This window comes from Meleagris gallopavo, chromosome 10, assembly GCF_000146605.3.
Source record: "Meleagris gallopavo isolate NT-WF06-2002-E0010 breed Aviagen turkey brand Nicholas breeding stock chromosome 10, Turkey_5.1, whole genome shotgun sequence".
Taxonomy (NCBI): domain Eukaryota; kingdom Metazoa; phylum Chordata; class Aves; order Galliformes; family Phasianidae; genus Meleagris; species Meleagris gallopavo.
Genome location: NC_015020.2, coordinates 15,646,631 through 15,664,180, shown reverse-complemented (window position 1 = coordinate 15,664,180; position 17,550 = coordinate 15,646,631). Strand labels below are relative to the sequence as shown.

The window sequence follows — 17,550 nt, the reverse complement described above, 5'->3', positions numbered from 1 at the left end:
TAACTGGTACCACTGAGAAATGAGGATTGCACCCAGTGCAGAGGCAGCCAGCCAGGCCCTGCCCCACGAGCAGTGCAAACCTGGCAGTAGTGCCCTGTACAGCCCCTCCAGCTGGGCAGGCCAGCAGCCAGCACACAGCCCCCCCAGCACAACATAGGAACCTACTGGCAAGGATCTGAGAAACAAAACCAGCCAGCTCTATGTTTTCCTGAACACAAATTCCTGTGGGCTTCTTTATTTGCTTTGGGGTTTTCTGTTTTTATGCAGAGCAGTTACAGAAGTGGCATATTACGCTTCTGTTTAGTAACTTATTCACATTCCTCCCTTCCCACCAATGATATTTCATCTCAATTCAGAAGTGTCCCACGTGCATCCACAGGTGAAAATGAGAGCAATGTGGCAGAGGAGGCACAGCACAGCACAGCCTGAGATGCCTTTCCCTCTTATCTACACAAAGCACCAGCAGGAAATGCTGACGCTGCCATCCTTTGGGTAGGGAAGCCCAAATTCGGAATCAGTTTTCAGCAGGAAAGGACTAAAGATACGTCCAAGTCAGATCAGCTAGTGCTACTGCAACAGTCACAGCCGATGACTGAGAATTCCTCTGACAGCAACCACAAACACAAGTCTACCACCTGCTGAAGGACCTTAGAATCATAGAACCGATAGAATCATTAAGGCTGGAAGAGACCACCAGATCACCTAGTCCACCCATGAACATCATGTCATTAAATCACGTTCCTCAGTGTCCCTGGGTAACGGGCAGCTCGGAAGCCACTAATGCCCTTTGGCCTTTCTACATGTTTTTGCTATTCACTCTGCCAAATTAGCCCTGTTTTCTTGCAGGAAGCCATACTTCCTGCTGCTAACCCACTGGCACGTTCTCCTCGCCACGAGCCCTCACCCTACAAAGCAAATGGAGACAGCAAGCTGAGATTACCATCCACTTCAGTGATCCCTCATTTTTCTGGCCCACTGAGCTGTTAACAGTGTTACACGCTTTATTTAGAGATATGAATTCACACGGATGAGAACAGACATGATGCAACCACTTCTACTGGTCAGCTCCTAAAACTGGCAGCGCACTTGGTTTTGAGCCACGAGTGCCTCTGTAAGCCTGTGCCAACCCCAGGGGCAGTTCTCAGTAAAGATTTAATCATTAAATGCTCATTCTTTGGTCTTTGGAGAGCTGTCAAAAAAAAAAAATATATCTGTATAATCATCTGGAAAAACAGAGCTACTCAAATTTCAAAAAGGACACAGGAAAGCACTTCTCTCCAAATGCGCCAAGATTTATGCTGAGGATTCACATTCTATGGAACAAATGCTTTGGCTTAGGAAAGTACGAGTCATGAGATGCAACCTCAGCACCGCAAACACAGCATGAAGAACCGGGGCAAACAGCCATTGCCCAGGCTCCCTGTACAGTGAGATTGTGCTCTGCGGGCTCTTTCCTCCCATGCTGAGCGTAGCAGGTAGCCCAGCTCTGCCAGCACAAAACTGCTGCCTCACCTTTATGCCCAAACCGTGCTGCCCACAGCTAAGCAGAGAACGGCTCACCCTCATCAGTGTGGCTTAAAGAGATGGTAGCGTGGCATTAAAGTACACTTTTCAGATTGAGCACCACATCATAAACCCATGACAGAAAGCACAGAGAGACTGGCACTGCTGCCCTGACAAGGCCTGCTGTCTCCACTGAGCACTCCTGCAGCTCTGAGCTCAGCTTCTATCAATAACAGCGGATTCTGAGTGCACAGTGCCTCTGGGGACAAAGTGCTTGTGATGCATTTCAGGTTCTTCTGTACACATACAAGGAAGCCTCGACACCCTTCCTCACGATATTTCTGAAACATTTCTGCAAATAGTTCTGCTCTATATCATTTCTGGTAGACACGGGAGTGCAATGCCTTCTTCATTACTGCAACAAACATCAAATAGGTCAAATATTTCATTAGCCAAAAATTTATATTTGAAGAATCTGTTTCACATTTGTCTGCTTACAAGTCAACATCAGACAGTTTCTGCTGTTTTATTGCACAATTGATTTACTAAAATTGAGAAAAGTTTTCAAGAATAATAAATATCATCATGTTAGAAATCATCACTGCTTCTTTCACGAATCTATTTGCAAAGAGAAGAAAAGCATTAAGTTAAAAGATCATTTCTATTATTTACTTCTTCTGTTCATCTTCTCCCGATAGGGGATGCATCACACACGGCGGAGTGCAACACAAGTCAAGATTCTGGTGCTGAGAACACCAGTGCTGGTGAGCAATGATGAGCCCAATCGTGAGGCAGGTGAACTGACCTGCTGGGTCTGTACAAAAGGTTTGGTTAACAAAGAAAATGCCACTGGGCAGTATCTTCTGACAGTACCTAGAATAATTACAAAACGTACTGAACACAAAATTAATTCCCAATACACTGCAGTGAAACAATCAAATGGGATAGAACTGCTCAATGCCTCTGAATGTCACAAAGTGCTCCAGCACAGAAAATTTACACCCTGGCTGCTGATGTTAACATTTTCCATCACTGGGTTGGAAGTAATGAAATGTTCTTGTCTAATTGACTCAAGCGATTAGTTTACTCCTCGATCCCTGAACTCAGCTCAACTTTGGTTTACATAACAAATATCATCAACAGCTACAAAACTGTTTGGCCTTTAAGTCACAAAAACACCTGACAATTTCAGCTGTACTGGGCACCAACACTCCCTTAAAAAGCTGGGGCAGGTGAAGAGAACTTTTGTCAGACCTCCTGCTCCTCTGCCCCCAGCCCCTCTCCTTCACCAGGATGCTACTGTGAAAGCCCCCACCTTGTGCAGTTCCCTTCCTACACCAAGTTTCATGGGTCAGTGGAACTCCATCCTCCTCCCTCCCAATCACAGCTACTTGAATACACACCTCCGACGTTACTGAGCTTGCTTTCGCAGTACAGAGAAGCACTTAACGGCTTGTTAAACAACAACAGAAGACTAGTTCAGAGCCTCACCTTCTGAAAGGTATATTACAAACATGTCAAAATTATATACTGGAAGAGAAGTCAAATCGTTACCTGTTATCACATTAATATCTGGGTACCGGCTTTCAGAGAGAGTCACCGCCTTGCTGTCCCTCTCAAACGCCTCTCGAAGCTCCTTCTTAACTGCTGCAGAGCCACACAGCCGATACAGGCCTACAACCTATGGGCAAGAACCACAGCTCCACATCAGTTATCCCCGCAAAGCAGAACGCATATCATGTTTGGCCTCACCTGGGAAGTGCAGCAAGATGTTCAAACAACTGTTAAGCAAACTCAAACAATGCCAACTGCTAATATTAATTGATCGTGTACACCATCAAAAGTTACTCAAGAGGCAGCTGACAGGCAAGTGACTAATGCCAAAGCTTTCTGCAGCAGGGGACATCCTGAGCAGTGTTCACTGAGCCATCCCAAGCTGTAAGCCAGAAGCACAGCACCAGGTAATTCAGAATCCACTCGGACTTTGCTTTTATGTAAAAACTGGGAAACAAAGAAATAAAGATAAACATAATTCTCCTCTTATCCTACGCATTCAGATCACCATCGTTTTTTCTAGTAATAACTGCATAATTATGTAAGATAAAACTGGGCCCTAAGCAGAAATGAAGAGAAGAAGCATTTTGAAGGATATTAGAACATGTTCCAAAATTGTTATTAATCATTAGTAGAAAAAGGTAGCAGCACAACCAACTGCCTAATAAACAAGAGATGTCATAAATCTCTTAAGGAAAAAAACCCTTAACATTTTCCTACAGGAAAAAGCTAGATGTAACTAAAACTTTGCTTGATGTTGGTGGAAAGGATTTCAAGAGAATTACGAATACTCCATTCTAATGACATTCCCAAGTTGTTATTTTAAAGATGACAAGATGCTGACTTCCACATTTCAAATGACATGTAACATTTAATGTGAAGCAAGGGTTACTTCATATGCTCAAGATGATAGGAGTGACTCCATAACACATCTGGACTATATTACTAAGTCAATTATCTGCTTTCACACACTCCAATTTTGCATTTTTTTGTTGCTGTATTTTCCATTTTCATCACCACCATGACTGAGAAGAGCTAAATCTTACATATATTATTTTAATTTAATTACAGGCAGATGTACCGAACAACACATGGTTAGTCCCAAAACACTGTGGACTTGAACAACCAACCAGCTCAAAACTTGACACAGTCTGTGCTGGCTTAGAATGTGCACATCCAGGTTTGCAAAAAAGAGTATTTGTCTGGCCATACATTAATTCCTGCTTAAATACATGGAAAGTCACTCAATGGAATTTGTACCCTCTCTTCCCCAAGACCAAATCAGACCTGATATTTGCCTACGAAAATTTCAACCAAGTTTTGTAACGCTATTCTGAAAGTCAGGTGGAGATGACATATCACGACAGTAGTCTGCATTCTAAGAGAAAATCAAAAGGTCAGAAAAGTGCATGGTTAAAAGTTAACAGTATATTTTGCATTTTTATTTCTCCCTGAGCAAATGCACAAATTAGATTTTATGCTCATAAGCACCAGGTGCACACAGACAGCTCAGATCCCAGTCGCCTCATTACCAGTGATGTCTTGATTACCCAAAATCATTTGCATGACTAAGTGCTAGTAAGCCCAAAATAAAACACTGAAACCATGAGACACAAATACTGGAAAGAATACAACTTCTTTTTTCCACTGGTTTGCATGTTAGGAGAAGTACAATGAGAATCACACAATTATTATCACTACTGACTTTCAACAAAGTAATTACATACAAATACCATTCCCGTTTGCATATTCTGATCTAGGCTATAAGTAGCCATTAATTTCTTAACACCGGGAAACTACAGCCAAACTGTTGGCAATTAAAAGTAGTAACAGTGGTAGTTGTGATTACCTCTCAATTTCACCTGAGCAGTAACAGGCTCAGAAACAGAAACCAAGGGCTCACAGTCTACGGAGCAGTATGTAGAAGTCCCCTCACAATTTCAAATGAATTACCAAGGGGCAACGTTTGTCCTTAGCACTGCACATCTTCCTTCCTAAGAAATTTCTAGTCTAGCATCTGTAGCTGGGGATTTGTTTCTACAACATTTTTTCTCCATTGGGTTACACCAACTGAAATAAGTTGCATTAAGATGAAGAGAACACAGTGGGCCTTACTGCCTTTCCTAATCCTAAGGACAACTTGAAGAAAGGCTAGGAGAAGCAGTGTGAGGAAACAAATAACCTATCTTCCCCATAGCTCTTCCTCATCTTCATGCTTTGCATCAAGGGAGGGAGTACCATACTCCTTGCATGTCAGTACAAGATGTCCTTAAGTAACGATCTGTGCCTCAGACATTTCCAAATCCTAATCTCAGCTCTGCCATATTTTGAGGGTGACTCTACAGGCTGGGTGTGCAGTCCTAAAGCTACCGTGAGCAAGTGTTCTTCTCCTTTACAAGAGCAAAGTTGGAAGCACTGATTTCACAGTCCTGCTATTCTTCCCCCAGTACAATGACTGGCATTCACCACACAATGAGAGCAAGAAAATAAGTTAAAAACCACTCCTGCTCCAGAAGTAACAGTGCAAAGATCTGCAGCAGAGATCCAGACACAGCTATAATAACAAAACATTAAGATATATACAGTACCTGGCAGCCCCTTTTTTCAATTTCCATTACGCATTTCTGAATTAAAAGCGGCACCATCAGGCCTGTATTTTCCTTCTCTACCACTTTTCGAGCATCTACACCAAACATCACTGGTTCCCGATCTGCATCCAAACCGTCGAGAGAGTTCTCCCATTGTTCCATAAGTGACAGTTTGACATAAATAAGCCCCCTTGGTTCCAGTCTGACAGCCAGCTGGTGTGTTTTTGTCACTCGAAAGAGAGTAGGAAGAGCCACGGTGCCATGACAACAAACACGGTTTTTCCGTGGGGTAGGCTCCCAGCTGAACACCACCAGCTTTAAGTGCTGAGCATTTTCAATTTCTATGTTGAATGTGTGGTCCATATCTAGAAATGTTGTCCTACATGTAAGCAGGGCTGTTCTTGCTTTGTTTACTGAGTCAACCTGTATTGCACAAAAGACATCTTTTGAGTCTATTTTTGGTGGTTTCAAGTCCTCAGCACCATAAAAGTGAATGCTCATAAGTCCAGAGATGTACTGGGAACACTTAGGTTGATCAGAAAAGTTGTAGTGCCTGAAAGCATCGATATCTATCTCCGTTTTACCACTGTTACTTGGAAAGCTCTCTTTTCCTTTCCCACACTTGGTTTCATGTCCATGTTTGCCTGATTTGGTTAAAAGTTCAGGAGAGTCACCGTCACTGAGGTAACCCCCTTTGCTGGAGGATTTGGAACTCCTCGAGCTCTTCTTTTTGTAGGTGTGCTGCGATGACACACTACTGTCGAGATGGTAACGACTTATGACATTCCTGCTGGCAGCTGCAGTTGAGTTTCCAGAAGATGGCAAAGACGCTGTATGGCTTGTATCCCGAGAGCTCCCTTTCAGCAGGGAAGAAGGATTATCTGAGCTATTATGGCTTGAAGTTCCCTTGACACTCAGCTTCCTGCTGAGTTCTGGCAGTTTTTTCATTTTCATGGAAAGCTTCCTCACAGTTCTGGGAGATTTAATTCGATCGGGGAAAGGCCAATTGATTGATCCACTTTTTTTCAAGGGACTAGGACTTGGAGGAGAAACTTCTGTTATTGGTATATCAATCTTGTGTGCAAGTACAACTCCAGGCCCTTTAGGAAAAAAAAATTAAAGAGAATAAACAAATGTTCTGTAAGTGCAGTTGACAGTAATGAAAATAAATACTGAACTAGAGGAGAACACTTTGATTTGTCTTAACTTGATAAATGCAATTCATTCAGATGACTGTCATTCACCAGTTAGAGATATTAACAAGCTCCCAGAGTGTTGTACTCTGTTGACCTGTGCAGCCAAATTTGGCAGTTCATAGTCAGAAGCCTGATTTGTTCTGCTCTATAGAGATGAAAGAGCCAGAAACTACAAATAAACAAATGAGCTATTTCACCCACTGCATTCAGCTCTTGTCCATTTGTGTTACATCCCTCTCATCCAGGCAGACACAATTGCATTCCTGGGGCCCAGGTGCAATGAAATGAGTCTTCAAAGGGAAAGCACTGGAAAATGACAAGTGCACTTCTGCCCACAAAGCAGTTAGCAACAAAGATTAACACATCAGCATTGCCCTCTCAAGTCTAAAGGAAACATGCACATCCCCCTGGTAAAGGATACTGCTACACTACTTTCCGTTTCCCTCTCTTACCCAAAAGAACTCTGGAGAAGCGTCTCACCCCTCTTTTCTTGTTTCTTTCAGCTCCCCTTTTCTGCTGCAGGGAGGAGCAGGAAAGCAACAAGGACTTATTTATTCCAAAAGCTGCACTGTGCACTGCCTCGTTCTTGCCAGCAATTTTCCCTCTTTCCTGGCACAGCCACCCTATGACAGGGCTTCAAGTTATACGGTTCCATGGTGGGAAATCTTTTGGAAAATCTCTTTTCAAGGAACAAAAGTAACTGTAACAGAAGGCACTGATGTTGAAGAGGAAAAGAATGAGAGAAAAAAAACAAAACATCTATATTCATTTGACAGTGCAGAAATGAAGGGATACAATCAGAATAAGAAGTTGTTATCAGTAAATTCTGTGCATGACTCATAGAGAAATGAACTTGTAGTTCTCGTCATGCTTGAATGTTTAAGAAAACCCAAAGATTGAGTTTCAGCTCAAGCCTTTCTTCTTGCCACCAGCATGAGGCAGTAATGACTGCAGAAAAGGCAGTGGATTCACTTGAGTTGCTGTAGTGTGCAAGATGGAAACTGAGGCCAGAACAAATAAAATTTCATGAGTACTCTCATTTCAAGCCACTTTTCTATCCCCCGAGAAACTAAGAGTGGCTTTTGTAAGAACAACCATCCCATCCCTTCATCCCAGGCAAGCTCTGGCAGCACTCATGGGAACCAGAGCCTCCGGTCACACTCAGCCCTGCTGCTGCAGCTGCCCCAGCTGCTCAGAGACCAGGGGCCTATGCCTGTGTTAGCAGGGGGAATCCACCCCGTTGCTCATTGAGGAAAGGCAAACCCTACTCACAGTGCGTACAGGGAAGGAAAGAGGTACACAGCAACTCATTCTTTACAGCAGCTTCTTTTACAGATTTTTCTGATGCTTACTGTCTAATTCCAGTCACTATTAATTCAGTCCCAATCACTATTTGCTTAAAAGAGCGCTTTTATAGCAAAGTTTCAGTCATAAAGAACAGCACACAGTATCTGTTTTCCAGAGCAACGGAGGAAAATGCCTTTAGCTCTGCATTTCTTGGAGGAGTTCCTTGCCTGCTGTTCTGGCAGCAGCTGGCAGGAGACACGGGGTATGACAGAGCTGGACAAAGCCTTGCTTGTGCTGCAGATTGCGGTATAGCTGTGCTCACCCAGAACACCCCACAGCAGCCGGTGCTGTGCTGACATTCACCTTCCCTTTCTGCCCCACGCCTCTGGCACGGGCTTAGCAAAGCAAGCCAGCCCATTCAACTTCCCTCCATCTCAGAAGAGGTGCAGAGGCAATCTGACATTCTGGCTTTCACAGGTATGACTTCTGCTGCCTTCAGCGCAAAGGGGTTAAAACAAAACACAGAGCTGACAGAAGCTGGTTGTGTGGGACCAATCCCACAAGTGTCATGCCCGCACTAACACCAGCGATGTGCTGAGGTACGGACACCATTTCCAAATGCACACACGATGACTGCTAACAAGCTGCAATAGGGACCTTCAGCGCAGTCACGTCACATTCCATTTCCCAGCCTGGTCACTTTGCCCAGCTTCCTTTCTGTTCCACACAGGTGGCATCTGACACTTCAGAAATGCCTTAGGGAAGGCTGGCAGAAGGAGGGGAAGCACCAGAGGCACTGGGGTGCCAACGATAACCCAGTCAGCAGGGGGGCGATGATGAGGTGCAGCTGACAATGCATTCCGCACATCTGCCTCGCACTTCCTGGCAGCATCAGCTGCACAAAGAGCAGAAGAAAGCAGCTTTTGTAGGATGCCCCAACCCAGGGATGCATGGCTTGCCATCGGACAAGTCAGAGACCAAGCACTGCACTGAGCCAAATGACTTTGCACCAGGGCTGCCTCTTTGAGCTGGTTCAGGTGGATGAGTAAAGCCCACAGCTTTTATTTGTTCCACAGCATGACAAAGACTCTCCACAGCCACAGAGGCAGGTGGCCCCTGGACATGAGGTGCTCCACAGCCATCAGCTGCCCTTCCCCTCATGGCCAGGGGACAGCAGAGCCCAAAACCTCACCTACATAGATCTGCCCTACGGGAACAGCAGGCAAACTCACAGCACACAGCCTGTCAGGCACACGCTGTGATCCCACACGGTAGCATTCATCTCTGGCCCAGCTTAGCATTGTCCCTCTGTGCCTGGGTGGACGTGACACTGTCAGTCTGCCTGCCAACAATGCCTGCTACGTTACAGGCATATTTGATTATCCCATTCTACGTGCAACGTTCCTCTTCGCTTAAGGAAGAGTTTTGAGTAACTCTAAAGCTCATGAGAAGTGTGTGATTTATTTTTGGGACCCCAAGATGAGATGAGTAAGTCAGAAAACAGTTCCTCATCACAGAGAGCTATTAAAATACCAAACAGCCATGCTCATAATAACTAAGGGAAATGCTGAGCTCTGACCCAACTGAAGCTCATATGTAATTTCATTTTTCCTGCCATCGTCCTGAAATACTTAATAAGCATGCTGCATCTGACACTGAAACTGTATTCCTAGAAAAATGACATGAGAGCTAACTTATAGGCCACTTCACTTTAGAAAGAGGAAAAAAATACAGCTTGTACTAAGTGGCTATAATTTTCAAAACCAAAGCTTCCCTTTGTCTGAGATTTTTTACTTTTCTTTTTTTAAAAGTCAACCCAATGTATTCCTTGGAAAAACTTTTTTTTTCTTTTTCCCCCAAAAGCAACAAATCAGAACAGAAAAGCCCAAACAGCTCAAAATCATTCTCACTGCAAATGACAGCTGAGTGAAAAAAAGGATACTGTTTTTCTGTGCTAGATTCCAGAAGGGATACCGATCTGGATCCTCAGCTGACACAAATAACACGGTTCTACTGATGCCAAAGGCTGGTAACTTACTCCAGCTCAGGCCCATTTCATCCTCGGATAGTTCTACATCCACTCTGATAGAAAGACTCACTGCAAAGCTGAAAACAGTTCTAAGAGAATTCATGCTATATCAAATGCAAGCAACTTCAACTAAGATGCAAGGCAAGTAAGCTCCATTATCCATATTAGCAAAAAAACTTTCTTAAATGAGGATAGAATGTAATTATTTCTATGTAATAATTATCTAAACAAAATGAAGAATCTTCTCTTAGTCTGCTAAAAGAGAAGTCCTTTTTTAACCCCTATGAAAACTGCCATTTTGACCAATTTGGTCTCTGTGTTCAACCCCACATGGCACTTCAGAGTCAAGGATGGAGAAACTATTAAAAGGGTAATAAAGAACGCTCTACGAACTCTGTAACAGTAGTTCATTTTCTTCCAGTACAATGCCAAATATACACAGACGCTAAGTAAGCCGTGACAAACCCATCAATGCTGGGGTCACGTTTTCAGGAGCAGAAGTCACACACTGCTTTACGCAGGCCCTGCTGTAAGAGTCTGTCGGGCTGACCCTGCACCAACGTAGTCCTCGGTGCCCCCTGCTGGGTGTCCCCTTGAGAGGGGACAACGAGCATGTTTAACAGCACTTTAGGTCACCCGCCAGGCTTAAGAGCTTGCTATCTGCAAACAGGAATGAATTCCTGGCAAATATTCTAAACGTTAATGATTCTCCGTGTCACACAGACCACAGCAGGCTTCATTAGAATGCTGGCGTCGGACCAAGCGCCATCGGCCCCAGTGCCAGGCATGCCTCATTTTGGACCGCTCGCACCATGTCCTCTTTCCCTCGTGGTTTCTTACATGGGATAAAAAGTATCTCTGTTTCCCCAGTAAGACGATAGAAACATGATTCCATACAAAACAGAGGATGAAATAAATAACTACTTTACATTAACTACTTCAAGTCTTCGGTTGCTACAACTCCTAATCTCGCTCCCCAGCAGATCCTTACAGCAGGTCACCAAAACGGATCAAAGACAGATCCCTGGGTAGGCCCATAGCCTTCAAAAGCTACATGTCATCCCCCCAAAATCCTGCCGCTCAGCTCTACAGAAGCAGGACATACTTCTTGGCCTGTTGACAAAGATCATTTGCAACATGCAAGCCTACAAAATTTGGGTCCCAAACAATAAATTTGTAAACCAGGAGAGCAGTCATTTAAGTGAAGGAAGAGCACTGCTTAGATTAACCCCAGTACGTGCCCAGCTGGAGCTAAATTGGAGCACAGCACCATCGCCTCCTGCAACGCTGAAAAAAAAATCAATTTCCAATGACTCCTGCCAGGATTTTGCAGCCAGACATCTAGCTAGCATACATTTTTAGTAACAAAAGCATAGCCAAGGTTCTCACAGGCTAGAATCAGCATGCCCTAGCAGAATGCTTCTGAGACACAGACATGAAATGACCCCACTGATCAGTTAGGCACTACTCTCAGAAATAATCATAGAATGGTTTGGGTTGGAAGGGACCTTTAAGATCACCTAGTTCCAACCCGCTGCTATAGGCACGGACACCTCCCGCTTGACCAGGTTGCTCAAAGCCCAACCAGCCTGGCCTTGAACACCTCCAGGGAGGAGGCATCCATAATCTCGCCAGGCAACCCATTCCAGTGTCTCAGCATCCTCACAGTAAAAAAGTTCTTTCTAATATCTAGTCTAAACCTGCCCTCTAAATGCTGGTACTAAAATCCAAAGCATTACAAATTCTCCAAAAAGGCCCTGTCTGGAGATCCACAATGTAAACTATAGCAAAAGAAGGAACTACAGAGGGACGCTATTCTTCAGTGCCTTGATAGTGATATAGACATCTAGCAACACATTTAACTAGAATACAGTCAAACAGTCGTAAGAAAAATTTACTTCAAAACTTTATACATTTGAAAAATTCTAAATGTGATATGAAAAACACACTCCACAGTCCACGTAAATTTCCACCTAAATTCTTCTCCCGTAGCCCTAAGAACACGAGCTGGTGCTATGTTTCTACATTTCTGCCTTAGCAAATTTTCTTCTTACTGCCACCTTTTGTCTGTTCAACATAAACAAAATCCATAAACAAAAGTGTGTTTCCTAATTGCTGTAGTATAGGGCTGTTCTGTTTTTATGCCTTTCTAAAAGCTAGCATGGCTAGAATTATTCAACAAGGAATTACCTGACAAATCCTATTAACATACATGGCCTTTACTGGAGAAAGTAACCCGATTAACACTAGGAACTAATGATGCAAGTTAAGACAATGGGAAAACCAACACCTCTACAATCTATACCCCATTTAAAGAAAACATTTACAGGACATATCTATTCACTACTTTGTTTGGGAAGACTCTCAGCAACTAAACTGTTTTATATTTTTTCTTCATGTTTCCATTTAAAAAAAAAAGCATGACTGCTTCCTCTGTACAAAATTTGAGATCCAAATGAGGCAGTATTGTTTAAAGCTTAAATGGTTAAACTACTTGCACTGACCAAAGAAGATAGTATCAAATGAAAATTGTATATATTATATATATAAATAATAATAATAAATGAAATGAAAATATGTCTTTTACTGGCTTTTGTAGTATCTTACTTTTTTCTGTCTTTGCTTCTCAAAATCTCTCTTACACTCTAGTACTAAGCACTACTGACACATATAAAATTACAGCAGTAACAAAGATAAGCAGACTTTTCCCAAAGCAGTAACTGAGTATTTGTTAGGAGTTCCTGCTTGACCTATATAGACATCTATTTTGCAGCAACTGTGTAATTCAAGCAAGGTTCAAGCACAAATAATATTAAACTGGCCACGTTGCCCTCATGCAGTAATTGCACATGGATGAGCAGTCATTTTAAATTTGACTGAAAATAACTGCAGACACCTTAACTGAAGAAAGGAAAAAAAAAAATCACTTCTCCATGATAAAGCCAATTACTGAGCAGCAGGGATCCATCTCATCACCAGTTCATCCATTCAGTCTGGTCGCTGTTAAATACATACAAAAGATGAACTGCATTTAAACTAGCTTAATCAGCTCTGAGCATACCAAACCTAATGGGGGAAATTCATCACACTTTTTTCCTGGTTTCAGGAAAGACACTTTAAACACATAATTTTGCTTTCAGGAATAAATGTTTCTTCAGAATTAAAAAAAAAGGGGCATTCCCCTTCTTGCATAAAGGGTTTCATTTTTTAAGGAGAATCGCCTATACATCAAGAGCTTAATGACTAAATTGGAGTCAAACAGTCTGCAGAATGTGCTCATGGCTTTCCCAACAACCCCACATCCCGACCTCTCCAAACTGCTTTGAAAAAATAACAGCATGGTATTTCAGTGATTTTGCAAGCAGACATAACTGGTCTAAGTATTTAATGCAGGCTATAAAGTGAATTATTTCTAAATAAATGTTCTCAGAATACTTTGGAACTGAAAGTACACTCAGATCAGCAGTATTTCCACAAGGAGAACAAAATGTGAGCTCCCAGAAGAGAGGACAGAGTACTTTTTCTTCTGCTGTTTACAGAAGTTGCTTTGGTGCTTCTGAAAACATCTCCCATTCCCAGAAGCCATCGCTGTGCTGAGCCCAGGCAATGCAGCTTCTGGAACTTACAGATCTGGGGCCAATTTGCCAGGACTGAGTGGGAGGGGGACAGAGCTCCTCCAGAGGGCAATGCAGAATGAGAGCCTGGAAATGAGCTCCGGGGCCTCTCCACTTTGAATTACAAAAATACTGTATACCCACACAAAGCAGATGATTAAAATAGCATTTATATGATCTCCCAAAAAGTATTTATTAAAAATCCCAGACAGTAGGTTAAAGAAACTTCTGAAGATATTAAGCAATTTAAAGGCTGGAACCCAAGACCCAAATGAGACACACTAACTAACAGAAAGTAAACTAAGTGGGTCCTCTCATTAATATGCTTAAATAAGTCCACTTGGTAAAACCTTTCTTTTCAGCCAGCTTGGAGCCAGACCAAACATGGTCTGTTTGGAATCGGATTCCAAATTGGAGCTGACTCCATAGGCAGAGGCAAATCACATCCGGATATGCCAGGTGAGCAAACTGGCTGAAAAGTCACTGTACCACTCCATTTAGCAGATATCAATATCCCTACCTGACCCTTTTTTTCCTTTTTTTTTCTTTTTCTTTTTAATGAACATAACATGCACTGCTACTGGAAATGTGCTTGATCCAGACAAAAGGAGGAGAAAGAAAAAAGAAACATAAGAAAGGCTTATCATTCTTTACAAAGAAAGCAGAGGATAAGACATCTTTGTCTGCCTAAACACTCTTACCTGCTAAGGGGCACTTAAATGCAGGATTGTCCTCTCCTGCCAGCACGCTCTGGGGCTTGCAGGCAAACCTCTGCCGCTGCTGCAGCAAGTGCTCTTCAGGCTGCATGGTGTCGGCAGGACTCAGCTTGCCAGGCTGAGTGTCCCCCGCTCTCTCTGAGGAGCATGGGGGAACATCGAGGGGCCCTAATGCCCGCCCCAGGTCCCGGACAGGCAGGCTTTTGCAGCAGCCTTCAGGGCAGTCTGCAGTGACAGGGTTATGGGCAGCAGGATGGAGGACTCTCAAGACGTCCGGCTCATCATCTTCAGGGATGGGGTTATACCATATTTCTCCTTCATCATCTGCATCGTTGTCTTCACCAAAGTCAAAGGCACAGCGTCGCAGCACAGCAGAGCCTGTGGCATTTGGAAGGGCGCTCGCAGCACCACAGCTGAGGACAGGGCGCTCCGGCCCTCCCGGGGACCTGGCGGGAGCCCCCCGGACCCTTGGTGCAGGCAGCGGGCTGGGGGACCGTGGGGCCTTGGTGACAGCCCCTGGTGTCTTCTTACACGTGCTTTCTCCCTCCAGGCGGGGGGCTCGGTGGCTGCTCTGGTGCAACCAGTTGCGCTTCTTAGAAACAGTGATGCTGTTCATCTGTGGCCGGTGCTCGGGGAGCTCGCTTGCCTTCGGAGACTTGGACTCCTTCCTGCTCCGCGGGGCTACGTATACATTTTCTATTAGATCTGCTGTTAGAAAGGGAGAGAGAGAAGGAGAGACAAATGCTCAGAATATCGCATTGCTTTTAGCAGGACAGATGAAGACATACAGCATTGTATCACATTCGCCTTAGACCTCATTCGAAAGGACAAAAGACAAGGTGATGCTATCATCAGATTACACATCAGCCTGCCAAAGCAGAACACGTGTGTAATTAATGAAAAGTCAGGCTTGTTGGGCTGTATTTTAACACCGTGTAATTTAGGTAAATGGCAGTGAGAGCTCTGTGTAAAGGTCAGGCAGACTTAGGCAGAAAAGGATCTTTTTGCTCTGGTAATTTTGTGTGTGCAGTGGGTTTGTTATCTATTGTTCCTACGACATATGTACAATGTAGATTTAAGTAGAAAACAAAGGTGGGGATCTATCTGGCTCAGAAGCCTCTAGCAAGGACTGTCCTTACTGCCACACCCTGTGCTCAGGGCAGGATTTAAGTAGAAAACAAGGACGGGGATCTATCTGGCTCAGAAGCCTCCAGCAAGGACTATCTTTACTGCCATACACTTTGCCCAGGGCATGAATAACCCTTGGTTTGTGAGGACAAAAAGAAGAGAAGAAGAATCAATAAAAGCTTTTAAATAAATCATTTTACAACAAAATTTTCATTTATCAACAAATCAAACTCTATACGCAACTTCAAACTTGATACAACCGCACTACAGCAAAGCTAAACCTGTAATGGTGTTCCACAGGCAGGGTGCTTCTACCCCGACTTCCCCAAACCTCCCTTCTCCATGGAGCTGAGGAATAGCTCCTACACCCATACAAACATGCACCATGCCAGATCTGTATGCCCACCGACAGCAACACCTGCCGCTCATTGCACTGCCAGGGACACGGAGGCCCTCTGCAGGGCTGTCAACCCACAGCCCCCAATCCGCAGACCCTGAGACACACTCAGCGCTGCTGTCACTGTGTGCTGAGCAGTGCCGTGCTGTGGTGTTCTCAGTGCACACCTGGGCAGCCCCGCACTGCGCTACCTACATGAGCCTCCTGCAGGAACAGCGGTCAGCAGCAGCTGCAGAGCACTGCAATAACCTCCTGCTTGCAGGGGCACGCCTCAGCCGCACTCGCACACAGTTCTCCACTCTCAGTCTCCGAATCAGCCAGCTCTGCCAAAAGCCATTGATTGCAAATGCTCACTGAATCCCATCCAAATGATACACTTGCATTTAGGTCTTCCAAGCATAGCTCTCGCAATCCAGGGCTGTGTTTGCAAACTCTGTTTCCCCTTTATTCCAGTTTGGCCCCAGTCCTGAAAGTCCTTCTGTGGGTGTTTATTTTAATAACAAACTGTTTCACATGCAAGCATCTGAGCACGCAGCAGCTCCACGGAGCACAGCAACTCCCAAATGCCAACAGCTGTTACAGTAACCAGAAATTCAAATAAATATGAAGCTCAAGAAGCTATAGGGGTGATGAACGTGTTCTCTGCTCCAGAGCAAAGCTTCATTCAGCAGAACGCCATTGGCTCTGTTCAGTGCAATCAGTGCATTTCCAGAGGCAGACCCTGCACAATACGGAACGAGGCACTGCTCCCCAAAAGGCTTCCGCACAGCGCTCGGGTGAACAAACAAAAGGGCAGACAAACAGGCAGGTGCTCAATTCACCTCCCACTCCATCTACACAAGATCAAATAAATCACTAAAGTTAAAATACAGGAACACCACAGCACATCCAGAGACCCAGATGCAGTGCTTCAGCTCAGTTGAGGTCACGACAAATCCCGTGCCTATTACGTACACATATCAAACATCTCATCCCAACGCCAGGCGCTGCTTTTCAGGTCATAACGCAGCGGGGAACGGCCTTCACAGTCCCACTGCACAAGGTCCAGCAGAACGCACAGCTCCAGGGCTGCAACAGCCACCCGCTCCCTGCCCAATCTGCACACCGCCCGGCACACAGCGGGGCTGTACTGCGGCGGGACGGCAGCGCGGCCAAAGCACGGTCCGTAAGCGTCGAGCTGTGTAAAAAAAACAGGGAGGAAACAAAAGCGAGACCATGGCAAACGGTCATGAGGCGAAGAGCAGCGAACGGCCGCGTGATGAGCCGCACGGGGCAGCGCTCTGACAGCGAGGGCCTCTCGTGGAAAGGGGGAATTCTGTCCCGAGAAGGATGAGCGACGTTGTGAAAACGCGCCCGCGTTGGAACTTGCAGAACAGCACTACTTTTGCTCGAAACAAACGCGAAGTCTTCGCAAACTCTGGAAAAAAAGGCACTTCCGAAGCCCGGTGCAGCCCGCTCCACGCACCGACCCGCGCGGCATAGCGCCCCATCCGCCTCGGGGCTCCCTTTTCGTTACCTGCAGTCCCCGCCGCCCGCCG

The 17,550-nt window shown here is 44.7% G+C and overlaps 1 protein-coding gene across 1 annotated transcript in view; it reads right to left on the bottom strand.

The window, feature by feature from the left end:
• Positions 1 to 17,492, bottom strand: part of SYDE2 (synapse defective Rho GTPase homolog 2) — a 31,515-nt gene extending 14,023 nt beyond the window's left edge. The window contains exons 1-5 of the mRNA XM_019618395.2: positions 17,478 to 17,492; positions 16,967 to 17,390; positions 14,473 to 15,195; positions 5,646 to 6,745; positions 3,058 to 3,184 (exon numbers count right to left, since the gene is read on the bottom strand). Of these exons, the coding sequence (XP_019473940.1) occupies positions 3,058 to 3,184; positions 5,646 to 6,745; positions 14,473 to 15,195; positions 16,967 to 17,390; positions 17,478 to 17,492 (2,389 nt within the window). The remainder of the gene's footprint in view (positions 1 to 3,057; positions 3,185 to 5,645; positions 6,746 to 14,472; positions 15,196 to 16,966; positions 17,391 to 17,477) is intronic.
• Positions 17,493 to 17,550: the final 58 nt, after the last annotated feature.